Raw genomic sequence first — 21,547 nt, 5'->3', positions numbered from 1 at the left:
TACGTGTGTTTGGGGAGAGTGATATAGCAAAAATTATTATCTTGAAGTTTTTCACAGTTTTGACAAAAAAAACAATACATATCTCTCTATATATATACTGTGGTCAGAATGAATGGCACCCCTGGTAAATATGATCAAAAACGGCTGTAAAAAATAAATCTACAAGAGATCAACTGACAAGAGATCAGAGACCATTCCTCCATACAGAATCTCTCCAGATCCTTCAGATTCACATGTTCATTTTGGTGGTGCTTCTCCTCAGTTCACCCCACTCATTTGCTATAGGGCTTCATTTTGTGCGCACTTACCCATTTTTGTGTTGATTTTGATGTTTGTTTTGGACAGTTGTCCTGATGGAAGATCCAATCACGGCCCATTATAAGATTTCTAGCAGAGGCAGGTTTTGATTTGTTATCTGTTGGTATTTGCTAGAATCCACGATGCCATGTATCTGAACAAGATGTCCAGGACCTCCAGCAAAAAAATAGGCCCACAATATTTAAGATCCAGCAGTATATTTAACCGTAGGCATGGGGTACTTTTTGTCCCTGTTTGCAGCAAACACATCTGGTGGGTTTGCTGCCAAAAAGCCTTTTTTTGTTTCATCTGACCATAGAATCCGGTCCCTTTGAAGTTCCAGTCGTGTCTGACAACTGAATATGCTGGAGTTTATTTTTGGAGGAGCGAGGAGGATTTTCTTGAAACCCTCCCAAACAACATGTGGGGATGTAGGGGTTGTTTGATATATTTTTTAGGCTTTCTGACCCCAAGTCTTAACTAATCTCTGCAATTCTCCATCTGTGATCCTTGGAGAGTCTTTGGCCACTCAAACTTTCCTCCTCAACGTGCATTAAGACAATATAGACACGCGTCCTCTACCTGGCAGATTCATAACATCTTTAGCGGATTGGAACTTCTTAATTATTGCCCTGATGCTCAAAATTGTTTAGCTAAAATTGTTTAGCTATTTTCTTACAGCCACTTTCTAGTTTGTGATGCTCAACAATCTTTTGATGCACATCAGAACTATATTCTTTAGTTTTACTCATTGTGATGGATGATTAAGGGAATTTGGCCTTTGTGTTTCCTCATATATAAACATACATATAAAGTCATAGCTAGACAAATTCATGCCCCCCCCCCCCCCCACACACACACACACACACAATTTCTATTATTTTACTGCAATTAAAGGTTCGATTTTTGATGAACAATGCAGATTTTTTTTTAAATATATTTCATATTTCATAGTTCATAGTTCATATTTACCAGGGGTCCTATTAATTCTGACCACTACTGTATGTGCTCTGAAAGGGTTTATTTCAGTGCAACCATTTTTAAATCGAACACCAATTACAACCAAATACACTACTGTTTTTTCACTACTGATGCAAAATGTCAAGCATGAATAACAAAATAAATCAATAAATTGCATCACTTTTTCTGGGGTTTTCTCTGCACTGTTGTAACATAAGAATCTCCAAACATTCTCAAAAACAGTTTTCTTCGAAATCTGAAAGGTTTTCTATCAAATGAGACCATGTGCTTGATGATACCTTGTTTTTTTGTAGAGTTAGAAGCCATTACTTTTAAGTAGACCACTTAGACGTGAAATCATTAAAAATGTCTTCAGTGTATCCTGATCCGTGCATCCTTGTTATATATCACCCAGCAGTGTGTGTTCGCAAGTGTGTATGTTTGTTAAACTGAACTTAGCAGGCAACCAATGCTGACCGTCAGAGGATTGTGTGTGTGTGTGTGCTAACTGGAAGAGTATTGGTCAAACTGAGCAGCACTGCAGACGAACATGATGCTAGTGTTGATTTGGAGAGAAAGAGAGAGCATCTCTGTGATTTGTGCACACACCGCCCCCCCCTCTCTCTCTCTCTATCTCTCTCTCTATCTCTCTCTCTCTCTCCAGTGACATCATTAAATCAGGGGCGTATAGCAACAGGAAACCTGTGAACTCCACTAGCAGGTTGTCTTGAGCTCAGGTGTGAGAGTCCATGAAAGCTTGTTATCTTAGTAGCACTACATACCTCCAGTTAGCTCCAGTAAGACGTCAAATGAGGCTCTTTCTAATCACGCTAGTAGACTTATCAGTATTTTCATAGTACAGTTCTTATTGTACGTTTGTTTTGTTAATTCCTTACTTGCTGAAAAGTAGTGTGTTTAGTAATACCACAAATGTCAGTGTGAACATTAGTGAAAATCATGTGGTTGGCAGAAATGTTAGGAGCTGTTAACAGTTTTTTTTTTCGTTTTTTTCTATTTTTTTCTATGCAGGTTAGTTTTTTGCAAGATGCAGCGTTTTCTTCTTTTAGTCTTTGTTTATTTTTTCATATGATATGCACATGTAAATGAAAGCATGGCAGGTTTTACTTTAATCAAAGTTGGCAAGGAAGGAACTTCTAAAAACCTCATTGAATTACTAAAACACAGTTATTTTCTGAGAAATCTCACTCAAGTCTTTGAGTCATTTGAAGTCTGAATCAAGTCAGTTGTTTATGAGTCTAAATTTAGTCTCAAATCACAATTCCTTATGCAAAGTTATTTTTAATTGATTATACAAATGAATCATTGAATTGAGAATTAAATTAATTAACCGAGCTTAAAAACTTTGCTACTTTTCTGTTGTATGAAAAGAAAAGATTGCAAAGTAGTAAAAAAGAGAAACTAAAGATTTAGGAAACTAAATGGCCAAATAAAAAGCACTTTACAATATCCATAATGTCTTCTTTTGGCGTTTGTTTATTTGTTAGTTTTGATATGCTCATTTAAATGAAAGCATTGGAAGTTAAGTAAATCAAATTTGGCAAGGAAAGAACCGTCCATCTTTTTTTTTTTTTTTTAAAGAAGCACCAAACACCAAACAAAGTTTTTTTCTTTCTGTCCTTTTGAGTCATTTTATTCATAGTCTTGAATTGAGACTGTTGATGTTTTATATTGATTAAAAAGCACAAGATACTGTAGATTGGAAGCAAATATTGCCATTTTTATTTAGATCCCACAACCTTTAGCTTGTCTGTACTGTAGGCCTGTAAACTATGCCGTTTATGCAGTGAGACTGCAGCTTCGTGAGGTCACTTCCTCTTCTATGGTTAGAGGGAAGTATAGACTTCCTCTGATGGCACTGGGGAGGGTAGATGCAGTGAGACGGTGAGAAAGTCTACGGGTGCAATTTGCATGCTTTTCTGAGCTTGAGCATGACCAATGGGCGTTTCAGACAAGCAGTCACTCTAAAGACACTAAAACATCATCATAGAAGTCATTCCTTAAAGACAAAAAGATTATCTTCACACACTGGAAGCTGATTATAAAAATTATGCAGAGATAGTTCACCCAAAAAGGAAAACTTATCCTCACTTCTTTTAAATTTGTCTTTCTTTCTTTTGTGGAACATAAAATGAAAGTCAGCAGTGTCCAATGTTGCATTGGCTCTCAGTATATAGACAAAAACGGTATACAGAATAACATTATACAGGTTTAAGTTGGCATATTTTTAACTACTAAAATGACAAAATGTACTTCACATTTAGGACCATTTTCATGTGGTTTCCTTGTATTTTTAATGAGAAAACATTTGAATGTGAGTGTTAGATTAATGTTACTATCAAATAATCTGCCCACTAGCTTCTATTTATCACTATCACATTGCGTCACATATGTTAGCTAAGCTTGTTTACTGCTAACGTGTATTGTAGTCTCTTAGCATGCTAAATGGAGCTTGCCAAATAAATGGCCATTAAATAAGCTAGAGTGAAATTCCATTCTCAGAATGGTTTGCATAGTGACCATACACCCACATATGGATGATCAACTGTACACGTCACACCCACGCCCATTTTCAGAACAAAAACACTAATGCAAACAGCAGATTTTGGCTGCAATGGAGTGTTTCAGAAGCGATTCATGGTGCCTGCATACTAAAGCAGGGCCAGTTTTGTTATGTTCTCTCTGTGGGTTTGGATTGTGCTGAGTTGGGGTATCAGTAAAAACGGTGTGGGAGTCAGATTTCCACCTGAACAGCTCAGAGCACTCGCACATCATACGGCTCGCAGTGGTCTTGAAGCAGCTGAGCGAGGTTGGAACATTTGCACTTATTTGTGTCTACGCTAATTAATCCACCGTGTTCAGAGTTCAGCTCCTTGATGACCTTAAACAAAAGCAAGATGTGTGAATGTGAGCAAACGTGTTGGTTTTTATTGAGGCTCTTTCTTGAGGATAGTTTAATTGCTCAAAGGTTGCTCTTTTGGCCTGTTTACATTAATGATTGCGATCCGATCAATTTTTGACCTCACACATGTTTCAAAAAATATATATAAATATATAAATCTTAAATTTCCACACACTTTATGCAAACATTCCAGAGTCTGTTCCATGTTCCAGTTTATTCACCTCACATGACAGTTGCTTTTTAGTTTGGTTCAAGGTGGATGGCAATCTTTAGGGATTTTGCACTAGCTAAGCTATCTGATTATTAAAAACACATTGTGTGAGCATTTCATCTTTTTTTTCTTTCTTTAATATCTCAGGAGGATAGCTAATTCAAATGTTTGGGGTCTGTATAAGATTTTTTAATTGTTTTTGAAAGAAAATGTATCTTATGCTTACCAAGGCTACATTTATTTGATCAGAAATAATGTAAAAACAGGATTATTGTGAAATATTATTATAATTTAAAATAACTGTTTTCTATTTAAATATATTTTGAAATGTAATTTTTTCAGCATCATTGAAAAGAACAGCATTAATTTGAAATAAAAATCTTGTGTAACATTATAAATGACTTTACTGTCACTTTTTATCAATTTGACTCATCCTTGCTGAATAGAAATGTACTTTTGAACAGCAGTGCATGTTTAATTTAAGTATCAAATAAAATTACTTGGGATGAAAAATGAAAATGCATATGAGATATATAAAATGAATGTGGATTTAGCACAGATCCTTTGGACTTGGAGAATTTAATGAGATGAATTTGAGTTCTCTTGATTCTGATTGTAAGTTTTGGGAGATCTGTTGAGATCTTTTCTGAAAATCTTGGGGTTTGGCATGGCACATGGGTAATTTTTATTTATTTATATATATATAATTTTATTTTTGTCAGGAGGAAAATCTGAGAAACAAGAAACTCGATTCTCTTTATTTAATCTTCCAGGAGAAACAATTGAGGATCTCTGTAGTGAGTGACTTTTCTTCCCGCAGGATTGTGTGAAAGTGAGCGTGAACATTCAGACACTCATAGTGCGTCAGGAAATAAGCATCTGAAAAATGTGTTGAATTTTGTCTAGCTTCATTCCCAGACCCCCTGTTTACTTGAGAAGTTCATAATCTTACATAATCTCTTATCAGAGCATGAGATGGTCAACTTTGGGCAAAAATGCAGTTGAGCAGCTGTGACTTCCAAACCAGACTTTTGAAAACAAAGTGCAGTTCTTAGCTCTTGGGCATCTCATGTACATTAGTTAATTTATTGATTTTATTTGGTTTAAATGTCTATTTGTTTCAAGCTGTGCTTTAAAAGGAATCCTTTTAGTTTTGTTTTTACTTGTAGTTTGTGTTTGAACTTATCTTTCAGTTTCAGCATGCTAAATCAAAGTGTGCTAAAACCCTCTCAGATAAGTTATGGCTCTAAAACAAACTAAACATTCTACTCAACCACGCTTAATTAACAACTTAACTAGTCAAAGATAAGCAGTGGACCATCTGACACATTCTCGTGTGATGTATAAGTGGAAGTGTGCATTTATCTTTAAGAGAAATAGTCTTAAGAAAGCATGTTGCCATCTACAGGTGTTTCCTGTTTGAGGTCTGCCACAAGTAAATCTCACCCTTATCCTGTTTGTCTGTCGATTTGTGCTCCGCCGTGATGCTTGAATCGCTTTAACAGAGCTCAATCAGATCTTTTGTAGTTCTGCTGAGCCGCCACATGCTATGGGGAGGTTATGATAATGACTGATGATAAATAACAGTCGCAAGCACACCAGTGGGCCGGTCGGTTATTGTACGGGGGGCTTCCTCTCTCGTAGATTGGTTCAGTCATTCGTGCATCCCAGCTTCCTGTTTTGGTGATGTGATAATGGGCTGATCATTTAGCCTCTTTTGTGATTAAATGAGCGATGTAATTTTAAATAGACAGGCATCCTTTCTTCACAAGCACTCAATCATGGACTCATGCCGTCCTGCTTTTCTTTCTCTCTTTTTTTTCTAATTCAATTCGCCACAGCTGGCAAGGATTGTTTCAGTTTCACGTTTTTAATTAAGATCAGATAATCTGCTATTCTCTGAATTGAAATAAGGAGATTATGTTCTGTCATAAATTACTTTTTAACCTTTAATTTTCCTATCTCACTTTTGCCCTCTCCCTCTGGGTTGTTATTTTACTAGATTTTATTTTTATTTCATTTTATATTTTGGATTTTGGATTTCATCATATCGCATAAATAGCATAAATAGTGCTTGTTTAACATAAACAGTTTTTTTGTTTATGCATTTCTTGAAAATTTGTGTTTTGTTTTCATCACCTAAGGTTTTGAACAAGTGTACCGTGAATATATATTAACGTTTACCATTAAATTGTAACTGCCATTATTTCCATCATCTCCAGAACATTTATGATTCAGCAAAAACAGACTCGATCTGCTCAGATTTTGTCAGATGGCACAACGCAGAACAACTAATCACTGGATTTGCCAAAGTTTGATTCATGTTCAATGATTCATGGCATTGAATATTTGGAGTATATTCAAGAGGATGAGCTAAATTAGCTCTTAATTCTAAAGTCTTCATTTCTATGTTGTCGTCTTTGCAACTTTTCACAAATACAGTTGGCATTATTTATTGTTAATATATTGTAGCATCATCTATTACAAAGTTACCTGGCCCTAGTACAGATGTCTAACTGATTTGTTGTTTCACATGTCATTCAGACACTCCCCACTGTCCCATTGGGAGATAGATAGATAGATAGATAGATAGATAGATAGATAGATAGATAGATAGATAGATAGATAGATAGATAGATAGATAGATAGATAGATAGATAGATAGACTTCAATCTATCTATTTCTATTTCAATCTATCTTCATACCATAAACATTCTCTCCATAGAGGTGCTTTACATTTCACTTGGTGTCTGCACTGTCTAAAGTACTAAATCCTTCAAAATCATGTGTGTATGTGTCTACATGCATGTGTATATTGTTTTTTTTATGTGTGAGTACCATTTCTACCTATCTGTACTTTTGTACGAGTGTGTCTCAGCGTGGGGCACTGTTCTCGCTCCACTGCACTAATAATCCATTGGGGGCGGCAGCTCATGAAACTGTGTCACAGCCAATGAAGCGTTTCACCCTGAAACGTGGAATTCTGTATCCCAGCATCCTGAAGCACTTGCTGATGTAACTGGGTTGTAGAGCATTTAACCTCTTAAAATAAGATGGAGGTTTAGGTGGTGTGCTGGATTCTGGAGTTTTACGTCATTCGTTGTTCTTGCTCCATTCTTCTATTCTAGTCAGAATTGCACTTCTCTGCAGTCTCGTCATGATACTGACGAATTCCCACCCACCATACCAGTTGTTAAGGAACTTTCGGTCACATAATTTTGGGGGAAATTTCGCAGACAAAAAAGATCCATTGTCTCTAGTCAATAGGCTAGTTCAGCAATGCAGGCAGCACAGCTGGCACAGAAGTCATTTTTAAACCAAGCAACTTTTTTTTTTTATCAACATAGCAAATTTAACCTTTTTTTTCTAATTTAACCTATTGTGAAATCTGTGCAGGGACTTCTTTCGCCCTCAGATGAAAGTCCTGTCTGCATGTATTCCTATTGAAATGACATCTGGATTTCACCGATGAAAATTTGCCGAACAGCGGTAAATGGTCCTTATGCATGCCTATATTCTGAAAGAGCTAAGTGGAATAGAACGGAATGGGAAAGAAAGTGGAGCATCAAAAGCAGTTGAGCCAACAATTAGTAAACAACTTTTTCAAGAGGATTTTACCCTGCCAGCTGTCTAACAGTTAAAGTATAGCACACTGTTAGCATGCTAACTAAATCAAAACATAAGACAACCTAAAACAAGTCAACCATCTTGGCTTTGACCTTTCTATTTATATGTGAAGTGTCTGTTTCTTTAAAGATCCAAGTATTGGATCAATTTACCTGTACCTATTAGTTAAGACTGCACATTGTATCTGCAAGTTGGCTCGCTAGCTGCTAACTTTATGCTACATTAGCTGAAATATACATTTGACCCTTTCCTTATGCCGCAGTTGATGTGGACATGTGATCTTGCATCTTTTTATAGCCGCTGTTGAATCTTGATGTGCCCTTTTTGCCAAACCCAGGGCGCAAGTCATTTAAACATGTTAGATGCTTCAATTTAACATGAATCTATGGTACTTTCTTTAAAAGAACAGTATCTGACCCTATTGTTGTTGCTACTTCTGTATTCTGTGTTGTTCAAACCTGTGAAATAACTCAGACTTTATGGAATAAACCTAGTTAAAACAGCTGTTGAGACATGGTTTGGTGGTTTACGGGAGACATTTCCATTATTCACCTCCTCTGTCTTCCAACGTGAAATTTGTTTTTATGGGAATAAATACATTTTTCGTACATCGTGCAGCCTGGTTCTCAGCATGAGCAGGCCCGTGGCATTGATCAAAGAGCAGCGCTAGCATACCAAGGTCGTCTACACGGTTGTGTATGAGAGAGCCTGTCATTCCCCGAAGCACATGATGACTTTTTTTCCCTCCTCCCTGTGTATTGGAAGACCAAGGAATGATGGGACGCTGTGGAAACCAGCTACCATTGACCATCTGGAGCAGACCAATGAACAGGGGGGAGGAATGTAGATCACACACACACACACTTTCAGAGCTCTGTTAATGCTCTTGTGGACAGGAAGTCAGTGAAAGGGAGTCTCGTGACAGCCCCGAGTATGAGGTCAATGTGTGTGTGTGTCAATGTGTTAAAAGAATAACCATGTTTGAGATTCATGCACAAATAGTCGGTCAGTAGTGGTGGAAGTTGAATTCTTCGTGGCCTGAAGTATGCAAGGATTTGAAACGCCCCCCTCCTAATCTGTTCCTTTGATAAACCCAGACTCTCTCTCTCTGTCAGGTGAGTCTTATTAGGCATCTGCTGTTCCCACGATGCACTGCAAAACTGCTGTTTCTGCTGGCAAGTTTATTTTTACAGTTTAAAAGGAAAAGGTCTCGTCTGGTCTGGTCTGTATGTCTGCGTGTGTGTATCAGTATCGTTTGATGGGGCGCACTGCAGAAGTTTGCAGCTACAAACTGTGGTTTGTCTTTAGCTCAGTTGAAGCCTTTGAGTTTGGCAGGAAGTGTATATTAAAAATGTGAGCCTTGCAGCTGCGTGCCGTAAAGCGAGATAAGCGGAAAAAAAAAACGAGTTGTGATTGTCCCCTCTACAAGCACCAGTTACCATCTTAAAATGTTTTTTTTTGTGCAAAATTACTTTTTTAAATTTTTTATAGTGCATAGAAAGTTTTACCTAAAAATGATAAATGGTTTTAATATAGCAATCCAAATGTATCCTTGAGCAGAAACACAGCTTGTTTGCTTGTTAGTGATGTGTTAAACTGTATTTTCAAAAATCAACAAGTTCGTGAATTGCCTAAACGACCAGTCGATTAATCTATCTTTAGGAGGCCTTGTGTAACAAGCTAGTTTCGGGTCACTTGACCCTGATCAAACAGGTGTCTTTGCATTCAAATACCACACAATAGAGCAACGCAGCGCTTATACTTGACCTGAACCCTCAAAAAAACAGCACGAGATGTGATGCTGTGGCCAAAGATTTGTGTTTGGCTGCATTGGTGGTGCATTAAAGAGGAAGAATTTAAGTATACAACTTTTCCAAGATCATGTACATTTGCACAAGTGTGTGTGTGTCTGTGCGAGGCCGCGCGAGTCGAGTGTGTGTTAGCGTTACCGTTTCATGCGCTTTTAGTATTTACTAGTGTTTGTTCTGAATGGTCCCGTCATCTGCTGTGTTCAGACTTAAGTTGTGTTTCGATGTTTGTTACATTCAGGAAGTGTACTTTCTTAGAGCAGATAAAATAAATAGGGAGTTCATACATCTCACTGCTTGTATTCATCGACAAAAATGTAGGCATGTCCAGTAATATTGAAAAGTGAGGATGCAACGCAACGTGATATTGAATCGAATCGTTGACATGATAATCGTAATCGAATTGAATCGTGAGACCAGTGACGATTCACAGCCCTAGCTGTGACGTGAAATAACAATGAACAATACTTTTACATCATTTAGCAGCAGGTTCATGTTAAATTGTGCATATTCTACTGTTTTTTAAAGAAGTCTATTAAGTCTACTAAGTCTCCATCTATTTGATTAAAAATATAGTAAAAACGGTAATATTGTAAAATATTATGACAGCTGTTTTAATATGTTTTAAAATGTAATTTATACCTTTTATGTAGTACTACAGTATAATTACACCAACTAAAGTTAATCAATTCAATCTTTTTTTAAAGTTTTACCAAAATAATCTAGACAAACGTTTTGTTTGGGTGACTAGTCGGCTATTGTGACCCATTAATGTGTTATGGTTCTGCATGATCCTCCCCATTCTTCTTGATCAAGTTTCATTGTTTGGCCTATGTGATCTCCAGCTGTACTTCGGCCCCTAGGGGCCTGGCTTTAATAAGTTGCCATGGAAGCGACACCATAAGGTATGCAGGTAGACCATTACACATATGCCATACCGTCCATGCTTTTATCAGTTTGGATGGATCTGCATCTACATTGTAATAACTTGTTTACCACTCTCTAACCAAAACCAAGTGTGGTATTGGTTAGAATCAGGTCACCGTCAACCTATTTGGGGAGAAGCTCCAAAAGCCACAAAAAAAGTTTCAATCCAGAAATGCATTTTTTATATATATATATATATATATATATATATATATAATTCAGGACTGATTACTGAGTTTTTAATGATGAGCTCTTTAACATTTAAACCGTACTTGCAGCAACACTCACTTTGCTGCTTTTATTCTGAACACTGTGATGTATTCAGATGTTTTCAGAGTTCATCAGCTCCATGCTGATGGCTGGCACCGGCTGATCCGATTCGAACAGTAGGACTTTGTGAGATGTGGAGTTTGGTGACGACCCATCAATCAATGAGCTCGCCTGTCTGCAGTGCTAACACAGTGACTGAGAGAACTTAGCACACTAACTGTATCGTTAATGCTAGGGCTGCAACCCAGTGCAAATATAACTTAGTGATAGAATATAAGCAAATTCATATAAAAAGTTGTTAATGCCTACATTTGATGTCCAAAGATATTGTTATGATGACTGCATTCAGTTTCTTTGTTGTGCTCCATTTGATTGACATGCATGCGTACACAAATATTTTTATGTTTATAGTCCAGCTAAACTCGTCCACCAAACCAGCACTAATCATCATAAACCAGTCTGAACTAGCATGAAATCCTTCTGGTCTTTTCAGCAGGACGGTTGCAGTGTGCGTTCTTCTCATCATAAATAACTTGATAAGGCAGTTATGGCAGAGCGAATGGAATTTTGTTTTCAGGGTTTTTTCTTGGAAAGAATGTTTCTGGTATACACAGATTTGTGTCTATATACACACACACGCGCAACACAATACGGACATTTACAGGATCCAGTGTGATATGCTGCTCAAGGTCAACTCTTATTTGCTATTGAGGGCTCTGTCCTTTCGATCTGCCTGGTTATCTCCTGACTTTTCAGCGTGTGTACTGTGTGTGTGTGTGTGTGTGTGTACGTACGTATTCTTTTTAGCTCTCATAGCATTCTGTCTTACCTATATTCCTTATATTTCTAGGGAAAAATTTAAAACAGACCTAAAATATTGATTCTGTTCTATTTTAAGCATCATATTTGTGGGCAATATCTAATGTAAACATCTAATGGCCTCTTGTGGTCTGCACATGTGAGTGGTCGTCTGAGCGGATGTTAAATGCATAATTTTTATGGTTGGATATCTCGTATGCAGCATTTTCTCTGATACCTTCTTGTTTCACGCCTAGACTGTTCACCGCTCTCCCTCAATCTCTTTCCTCACACATGCAGTCGACATAAAGAAAGCTTTATAAGCTAAATACTGTAACCTTATTTCCTTCCCTGGCTGAGAAATTTCTGCACATTATTCAAAAAATAAAATCACATTTTCCTTTGTGAGAGACACTTCCTGTTTGTGTGTCATGATAAATTCTGATGCGTCATCCCATTTCTTTTTTTAATTAGCTTTTTAAAACGCATCTATTACTTTTTGGATTTTTGAAACATTAACTAGCTGAAAAATATAGCACCTTTTGCGTTTAGTTGGGAGTTAATGATGTTTTGAACTAATTTAGATGCGAGAGACTTGTCTGCAGGATATATGAAGATTTGTTTGTGCTACTAATGAAGAGTTTAATGAGATCCATGAATGAAAGACCATGGATCCAGCCATCTATTGTGTTTATACCTAACAGTTGATCAAATCCAACAAAAATATTGATTATCTTTGGATATGTTCTGGCTATATATTATATATAATGTCCTGATATATCTTTCGATATGTCCTGACTTAACCTTTTAGTTTCAGAAGGAAATGTGTCACCACAGAATTTTTTTTTGCATATATTAAACCAAATTGGTCTTTACTAAGAGCCAGAGATATGTGTAGAGACATGAGTCAGATTTTAAAAATGTAAGATGTGCTCTTGAAAATATAGTTGAGATTAATGATGTTTTAAAATGTCCACCTGGAGAATGACAATTTGATCTGTAAGTATGAAACATCCAGCGAGCAGATAGTCTACTCTTATTCCTCTAAATAAATAACCATGTCAGAATGAGTGAGAGAGAGAGTAAAACAGGCAGAAAGAACTTGCAGCGAGAGCAGAGAAAGATAACATGCAGGAAATTGAGAAAGGATGACAGCTCTGTCGGAGCCAAGAGATGCTCGAGATCTTTCTCAGCCGTTCTCTTAACCTTTGCACAGGCCATGAAGAAGTCAGATACCTTACATTCACAGTCCCTATGTGCAGAACCAGAGAACGAGGAGGCTAGATCAATCATTGTGCTTTTAAATTACTATCGCATATTGCCAATCATATATTGTATTATGACCAACTCAGTTCAGTTTGCAGTGTAATTTTCATATCCTCCATTAAAAATGCAGCACACCGTGGGTTCACTTTATTTTTACATCAGCACAGGTAATTTAACCATTACAGTTTGCCGAGTTCAGAGGAGATGAACATATTACTTCAGATTTGGAATGAGGAGTATATTAAAAAACTACAATCAAGTTCAACTAGGTCATCCTCCTTAATGCAACGGCTTTACCAGACTGCCTTTAGCGCTGTTTGGAAGTGAATAATTCAAGGCAGAGACATATACCCCGGTATCCGACGAGGCTTAAGCCTAGTCCCAGACTAAAATGCATGTTTGAGCTGTTTTAACTGAAAGCAACTTGCACTGACAGATCTTAAAATATGTCAGTACTATTGTTTTGTCTCAAGATGCACACCAGTATGTTTTTTTAGCACATTTATAAAAAGCTAATTAAATGTCCTAATTGACCTAAGGCCTAATCCTGGCTTAATCTAAACCCTGTCTGTGAAACCAGGCCATATTGTTGTAAAATTTCAATGCAATAATAATAACAACACAAATAATTATAATAAAATATTATAATATCCAGATGAGCTTGATTCCAGAATATTATTATTATTATTATAAATGAAATAAAACGAACACTTCATATTAACTATTAAAATATATACATATGCAAAATATTTAAAATCTGTTCAGATTATTTTTATTATTATTATTAAAATATATACAAATATTTAACATTTATATTTTTTGTCATTAGAACCAGTAGTAATTATTCCTTGATCACCTAAATCATAGTTTATTTTGACAAGTTTAATGTGAGCTTCATATTAAACAGAAATGTACTAAATAGTTTATTAAATATTTATTCAAATAACTGTGACAAGTATTTGTGACTAACTATAAATCACCAGCCACATTTTCACAACCTTGACAGCTCTAGTGGAGAAAGAGAGAAGTGCAGTACAGACAGAGCTGCTACTTTTGCTAACAGATGGAGAAGTGTTTTAAAGCTGTGTGTGTGCGCGCGTGTTAGGGGTTGACTCTGAGTCACTGTATGGCCCATCCAGGAAATGAGCGCCGCTCTGCTGCACTGAGGCCTATCACCGCCTCTCTGTTTTACACACTCATACACACAGTGAATGAGAATGGACCAGTGCTCCCCCTATTGTTTCTCTGCATTAAATGCCCTTTTTCTATTTTAGGAGATTAAGAAAGACTCGAAAAAGGAAGTGAAGAAGGAGTCCAGTTTGGCCGGATCGAGATCAGACCTGTCCAATGGCAGCGCCAGCCCAAAATCAGAACCCAGCCTCAGACCCGCCAAGAAAGGTAGCACATCTGATCTGAAAAGTAGACCAGTGCTTATTCAGCACAATACACCCACACGAACACACCCTCGTGTCTCACAGGACAGGATTTGGGGGCTGGTTAAACTTTCTGTGGATCAAAGATTCAATTAAACAGAGGTCTGGCTCAGGTTTGCTTCTCACAGATGAAAATAGACAGTTAAATATATAAAAAAATGTTGCAAAGACTCTTATCCTTCTTAAATGTGCCAAGTCACCCATACGGGTCCAGAATCTGTCCATCAGACCATGTGTGTGTGTGTGTGTGTGTGTGTGTGTGTGAGTGTGTGATTGGGCCTTTGAGAGTAAGTACAGTTTTACTCTCCTCAGACCAGAAACCATCTACTTCTACCACTTCCTGTGTGTGCGTATGACGGTATACAATTATACATTATTAAATCACCTTTCCACAGACACAATTACGTAAACATCACATATAGTCTTCATTGGGCCACTGTGAATCCTCTGAGTGGTCAGAGATAGTTGAGTATGTTGCCAAATTAATTTAAAATAAAATGCGTAATATGGATGAAAATATAACCATAAAAAGTAGTACACTTTGTTATTATTTACTTAAGTTAATCATTTTGGTCATAGAGATCTACTAAATCTACTGGATACTATTTTCACTGTTTTCTATTTAAATGTAATATCTGTTTTCTGAAACAAAGAAACATTCTGTTTAGAGTCAACAGACAACAGCACTAGTGTGGGTTCATGTGACTTTAATTTGTTTTGCAGATAGAGATGTTGGTTTCCAAAGAAAACGTGAACCAAAATACAGTATGTGTGTCTTATTGGTTTTCCCCAGAGTATTAAGTATTGAAATATTTTGCCATTCTCAGTAGTGTATGGCATCAAAATATTAATATCGATAGGTCAGAGTTGGAATGCCCAGGTTCTCTCTTTCTGTAGAGAGCTGACACTTTGAGTATCTATTGTCAGAAGCTGATTCATGAGCTACATACAAGTCTGTGTGTATAGTGATCAGCACTGGAGTAAAATGTGTTCCTAATTGTCTAGCATAAATTAAAGAGAAGAGCGACATCTAGTGCTAGAATGTGTAAGTGCTGCTCTGTTTTGTTATTTTCCTGATGGATGGATGATAGGTAGATAGGCAGCTCACACATCATTTAACCATGTGTTTTTCATGTGAACAGGTGAGGCAATCCGAAAAAGACGCTGCAAAGCTACCTTTAGCTACGCTCCGCAGAATGAAGATGAGCTAGAACTGAAGATCGGAGATGTTATTGAGATTCTGGGAGAAGTGAGTACTGTACAAGACTGTAGTTTAAAACAAATACATGACCATCACGTTATAGAAATATTCATAGTCACAGATTGTTTCTACCAAATATGGAGTCTCTAATTCTTAAAACTGCCTTCGTGTGTGTTTTCTCGCTCAGGTGGAGGAGGGATGGTGGGAGGGATCTCTCAGCGGCAAAACTGGGATGTTCCCCTCTAACTTCACCAAGGAGCTGTTGGCCGAGGCTGAGGATCTGACCCCACAGGAAGACACGCGCAGCACACGAACCAGTCAGTCTCTACACCACATACTCTCTTGACCACCTCTGAAGATGCTTCCTCATCTTGCCAACCCCAATGTCTGTGAAAATTCCCAGGGATCCAGGTCATGATTAGTCTAGCTATCACCAGAGCAAGCTCAATCTTTTAAGATTGAACATTAGTCTGGGGAGTCTGCTCTGTATTATCTACTGCAAAAGAGGCGTGATCAACGGGCATAGTTCAAATGACTGTACGCAACTGGATAGTCCTTCAACCAATCAGACCAACGATCCGGGTGGCCTACTTTGCAGAGCGGCGCAAAAACTCTAGGCAGGAAACGTGTCAACAAACGTATTGGTTTGTATTGGAATTGATCAGCGGTTTGCAGAAGCAGCAATGGCATCGAGCGATTTGCAGGTTGTGCCAAAAAAAAGTGGGTATTTACACCCACTCGAGTGATTAGTTTGCTAAACTAAAGAAGCCATTGAGCATCGTTGAGAGGATAAAAGGAATTGGATTCGTCGCTTCTCTATCGTCATTGTGTTAAACCCGCCAATAGCACGCCAGGTGGATAAGCCAGTTTGTGATTGGTCCCTGCAGATTTGCAACAGAAGCAGGATAGAAAAATGTACAGGTTTCCAGCCTGAGCTGCAGGGCGAAATCAAATCTCCGGCAGATCGGGCTGGGTTTACCCAGTCTAGGTCATGATAGAAAAGAATATATTTTGGAGCTATTGGCTTATTGAAGTGACGATTTCCCAGCAAACATGAAAGTTTCATCCCATCGCATATGACGGTCATGATTCACACCATTAAGCAAGCGACTCCCACAGTGATTTGTGAGTCTTGTGGTTTTACTGAGTGTAATGAGGTTAAGTGTGGGGAAATCTCCACCTCTTCCCAACAGCTGATGAAGTCACTTAGATAAGTGGTGAAACATTTGTAACACATGGAAGAAATGCATCCAGATGCTTTAAAATATGTTTTACAAAATATCCAGCCACATCTAATCAATCATGTTTCATGCATCTTAGCATTCACTTACTTGTCTGCTTTTAACCAATCACATTTATTTGATCAAAAATACAATAAAACAGTAATATAGTGAAACAATATAAGTCTTTTTCTTTTAAAAAATACTTCTTAACAGTAGTGTATATTTATATATTAAAATTAAACTTTATAAATAAATTGTTCACTAACATTCGGTTTAGCTGTAACATTTACATATAATACCGATATCAGCGAAATTTCAGGATTTACCGGTATTTACCTAAATTCACCTACTGAAATGCACAAGCATGCACAGCACTATCAGCAAGGATTCCTGGACAGATCTACTCTAACAGTCCAGCTGGGAATAATGCTGTATTCAAAGCTGCATGCAAATGCTTTCAGTCCTCCTTTGAAACGTGTTTGTGTATTTGCAGGTATAAAGGACAGCACCGGCTCAGAGAGTGATGGCGGCGACTCCAGTAGTTTACGGTCTGACACTGGCAGTGTGTCCTCCAGTTCTGAGATTCAGCCCAAAAAGGTTCGGGGGTTCGGCTTCGGGGACATTTTCAAAGACCAGCCGATCAAGCTCCGCCCACGATCCGTGGACATGGACAATGATGTGGAGAAGGTGAGTTTGGAATATTGGTGTCTGTGTTTTAATGAAGCAAAAGAAAAGCGGATGTGCGGCTCTCAGATTTTACGACTCTTTTCTTCAGTAATTACAGTCAGGCCGTCTCTATCTCGCTCCCCTGCGTTCACTCTGCCTTCGGCCCCACGGTCTCTTGTTCATTAAAAGCTTCCTGCCTTCCCGTCCCACTGAGAGTGGCAAGCATTCCTTTGCTCATTTCCTCATTTTCTCTACCCATCGTTGGCTCTCTTTATTAGTCCCACATTTAGTTTATGCCTTTCGTTTCTTTTTCTTTTTTGGTTTGTGTTATTGTGGAAACTGATTATTTTGTGTGTTTGTCTCTCTCTGCCAAGTCCTTGCTCAGAAGTGTGAGTCTGTGTAGTTAAGAAGTCAATAGTTATGTGTGAAATAGCATACTACCATTCAATGCATAATATTTCCGCAATACACAGTATGTATCATATTCATGTGAACTTTCTATATGCTTAGAGTACTCTAGGGATGCGTATATAGGTACCATATTGATTATCGTCCTATATTAAATATTAAATTATGAATTATAATTAAATTTTCCAATCTTTATAATATGCTGATTTGGTGCTCATAAAACATTTCTTTTAACAATAGTTGTGCTGCTTAATATTTTTGTGCAAACCTTGATGCATTTTTTTCAGGATTCTTTAATTAATAGATAGTTCAAAAGAACAGCATTTATTTGAAAAAAATAATAATTTGTAACATGAATGTCCTTAGTCACTTTTGATCACTTTAATGCGTCCTTGCTAATTAAAATAATTATTTTCTTTTTGAACAATAGTGTGTATTGATTTAATACAATGGGCAATATATTAGTACCTTATTGATTATTGCCCGTCATTAAATATTTAATGCATGATAATTTCCCATATTTTCACATTTACATTATCTTTGCAATTATCTAACACTTGGAGAACAATGTATCTTAATACTGTTTAAATGTTTATAGTTGCATGATATTATTTCACGTTAATTAAATAAATAGTAGGCAGTTTGCAGTATATACACATCATACTGTAGTATGCAGTGGGTAAGTTATCCATTTCATATATATACTGTATGTATATATATATTTTGTGTGTGTGTGTGTGTGTGTGTGTGTGTGTGTGTGTGTGTGTGAGCTGGGCCGGTACTCTCTGTCACTTAGAAAGGAAATTATTCTCAAAGAAGTGTTTATGGGTCGTCTTCCGGACTTTGTGTCTCTCAGCCTCACTTTGTTTAGTCCGAAAGAAAAGGAAATCTCTTCAGATCTATTATTATACATTCCAGTGCTCTTCCACCTGTTACCAACCGAGACAATTTTCTTCTTTGCAAGGCAAGTGATTATTGCAATATGGAAATGCAGTGACGTTTATAAGCTGAAGGTTTACCCACATACAAATTTACCCACACCCTGACACGGCTCTCTTTCCATGTCCACCCCTCTCCTCCTCTCTTCCTCTCTCTGAGTGGTTTCCTGACTGAAGGGCTGTTTTAAAGCAGAAGTAGGGCATGTGAGACTGTAAGAGACTGGCATGACTCAGGGGGGAGTGAACCGTGGTTAGACTTAAAGCTTGTTGGAGGTTCCTGTTGCAGGCAGGACTTGCGCACACGGTCCTACGTATGCACGGCGAATATTTCTGAAGGATTGTTTTTGTCATTTTGAGTACAGACGAAGGTAAATAAGACCTATTTTTCTCTGCAACTCTTTCTACAGTATGTTAACGATGCTAAAACTGTGGCTTCCTCGCTAGAAGTGAGCTGTTAAATACGACCGCCGAGATGTTTCGTTTCATGTGGCGGTGATTTGGGCTTCAAGACAGGGCATTATGGGTGTTCGGGGGTGGAAGTCACCGTAGGGTCTTCACAGAGATGACATGTGGCCTTTGTGAAGAGCAGTGCAGCCAGATGTTGTAATGATGTTCTTATTATGTCGTTTAAACAGTTGGGTGCCACATGGCGCTTGTTAGTCCGACTCCATCGTGACTGCTCTAAGTGAGAGGAAAAGGAAGAGTGGGTACTTTTTTTTTTCTGAGTGAACAGCGAATGTGTGTGTTAAGGCCACATTGGGAGTGCAGGATGTTAAAGAGCTTGTTGTATGTCAGGTTGGATTGATTCCCTGCCATGTTTGTGGAAGGATTGTGGCTTCCCTGTGGGAAAGAGGCCAGATAAACAGTCAACTGGACAGTATGCTATTCACACACGTATGTTTGAATTCACTGGGCCCCTGACAACTTCCTTATGGCCTCCCAACTGCACAATAGCTTTTGATTAATTCTGCAGATTGTTCTTTGTTATCAAAAAATGCTGAATTTTTTGTGAGACTGTTGGACTCGGGGTCAATGTTTCTAGTTGCCCTCATTGACTGCCATGCATACTCAACAGCATTATTATTTTTAATTTTAAAATAATTTAATAATTTTAATAATAAAGAATTAATAATTTCGAAGTAGTATTTAATATAAGTATTTGATTCTCCTCAGCCTCCGATGGTGAAGAAAGTCGCTCCAGCTGTTGCCCAGGAAACCATGAAGGCGGAGCCTGAAAACAAGGCCAAAGGTAACAGGATTAGATCATACATGTCCTGTGGATTATTTCTATGCCTAGATTGTCCATGTACTCAAATTGTATGCAAATACGACATAATTGTTTCTTGATGTGACTTGTGGCTGTGAACATTTAAATTACAGCAAAGGAGTTTTGCAAAGTAATTTTCCCGTATGAAGCTCAGAACGAAGATGAGCTCTCAATCAAAGAAGGAGAAATTGTTGCGATTGTCAATAAGGTGAGTATGGTGATTAAACACAAAATTGTTCTAAAACCAATCATATATATATAAGTTATTAATTTTATTGACCACGCCCACTGTGAAATCTCATTGGTTCAAAATTCCTCTCCAGATAACTATACAATATAACATCAAATATGTTCTGATTGACATTTCTGCTTTCAGTGTGGTTAACAAATTGTAACTGAAACCATGTCAGGCTTGTTTAGAACACAGACAGACTGCTGAAATGTGTGCTGTCGTTGTTTGTTGTTGTGTGTAGGATTGTGCAGACGCTGGTTGGTGGGTTGGAGAGGTGAACGGCAAACAGGGAGTGTTTCCAGACAACTTTGTGAAGTTATTCATTCCTGAGGTAGAAAAAGAGGTGAGATCTTATTTTTGTCTCTCTTTGACACACTTTAGCTGTTTTCAAAGGGGAACTCCAGTCCTGTATGTCAACGGGCCTCAGTCTCTGTGCGAAAGGAGAGCTGTGGTGGAATAAACGCACACACACACACACGCACACACACACACACGCTCCACTCTGCCCTGTATTTTTGCCTCCCTCCTTACCCTTTGCCTGATTGAGCAGCATGTCCTTTGATGTTTGCTGTTTGGCCTGAAGGGATTGTGTTTTTAATAAGACAAATGTGTATGTTTAATGTATGTGTTTTAGTATGAGTTTTAAAGGGCGATCAGTGTGTTAATGGGTGTACATGTGTGTTTTAATAGGTGTACTGTGTGTTTTAACGGTGTGTGTGCTTACAGAGACCTAAGAAACCACCTCCTCCTGCAGCACCAACCACTAAACAGGTCACAGGTAACAAACTCCTTTCCTTTTCTTTCTGCTTTTTTTCTGCAGATGTAAAAATGTGTAGTATACAGGCAGAGTACTCTACTTGGGGTACTGTATCCCACTATGCATTACTCTAGACTTAACCCTTTTCCATTTCTTGTGTCACAAATGTAAGCAAACATTTTTTATTTCTGTCACTAAATTAAACGTGCAACGTGGTCCTATGAAGTCATATGCAACCAATGTATCAGTTTAAAACGGATTTTAAAAAATCCATTATTATATTATTCTGGCTCTTCCTTGTGGCTTACAAATCTTTCAGCTGTCTATTTAATGATCAT

At 37.7% G+C, this 21,547-nt stretch overlaps 1 protein-coding gene across 7 annotated transcripts in view; it reads left to right on the top strand.

The window, feature by feature from the left end:
- Positions 1–21,547, top strand: part of sh3kbp1 (SH3-domain kinase binding protein 1) — a 44,517-nt gene that overhangs the window by 14,910 nt on the left and 8,060 nt on the right. For 4 of the 7 annotated variants that reach the window (XM_079601163.1, XM_079601162.1, XM_079601165.1 and 1 more), the window contains 9 exons: positions 14,359–14,482; positions 15,241–15,282; positions 15,660–15,766; positions 15,906–16,035; positions 17,435–17,628; positions 20,127–20,202; positions 20,334–20,428; positions 20,694–20,795; positions 21,179–21,230. In XM_079601163.1, coding sequence (XP_079457289.1) covers positions 14,359–14,482; positions 15,241–15,282; positions 15,660–15,766; positions 15,906–16,035; positions 17,435–17,628; positions 20,127–20,202; positions 20,334–20,428; positions 20,694–20,795; positions 21,179–21,230 — 922 coding nt within the window. The remainder of the gene's footprint in view (positions 1–14,358; positions 14,483–15,240; positions 15,283–15,659; positions 15,767–15,905; positions 16,036–17,434; positions 17,629–20,126; positions 20,203–20,333; positions 20,429–20,693; positions 20,796–21,178; positions 21,231–21,547) is intronic. The other 3 variants (XM_079601164.1, XM_079601168.1, XM_079601167.1) reach the window with 1 other exon arrangement.

The sequence above is a fragment of the Phoxinus phoxinus genome, assembly GCF_949152265.1.
Source record: "Phoxinus phoxinus genome assembly, chromosome: 24".
Taxonomy (NCBI): domain Eukaryota; kingdom Metazoa; phylum Chordata; class Actinopteri; order Cypriniformes; family Leuciscidae; genus Phoxinus; species Phoxinus phoxinus.
Note: the sequence above shows the minus strand (reverse complement) of the source record. Positions and strands in the feature narration are given on the sequence as shown.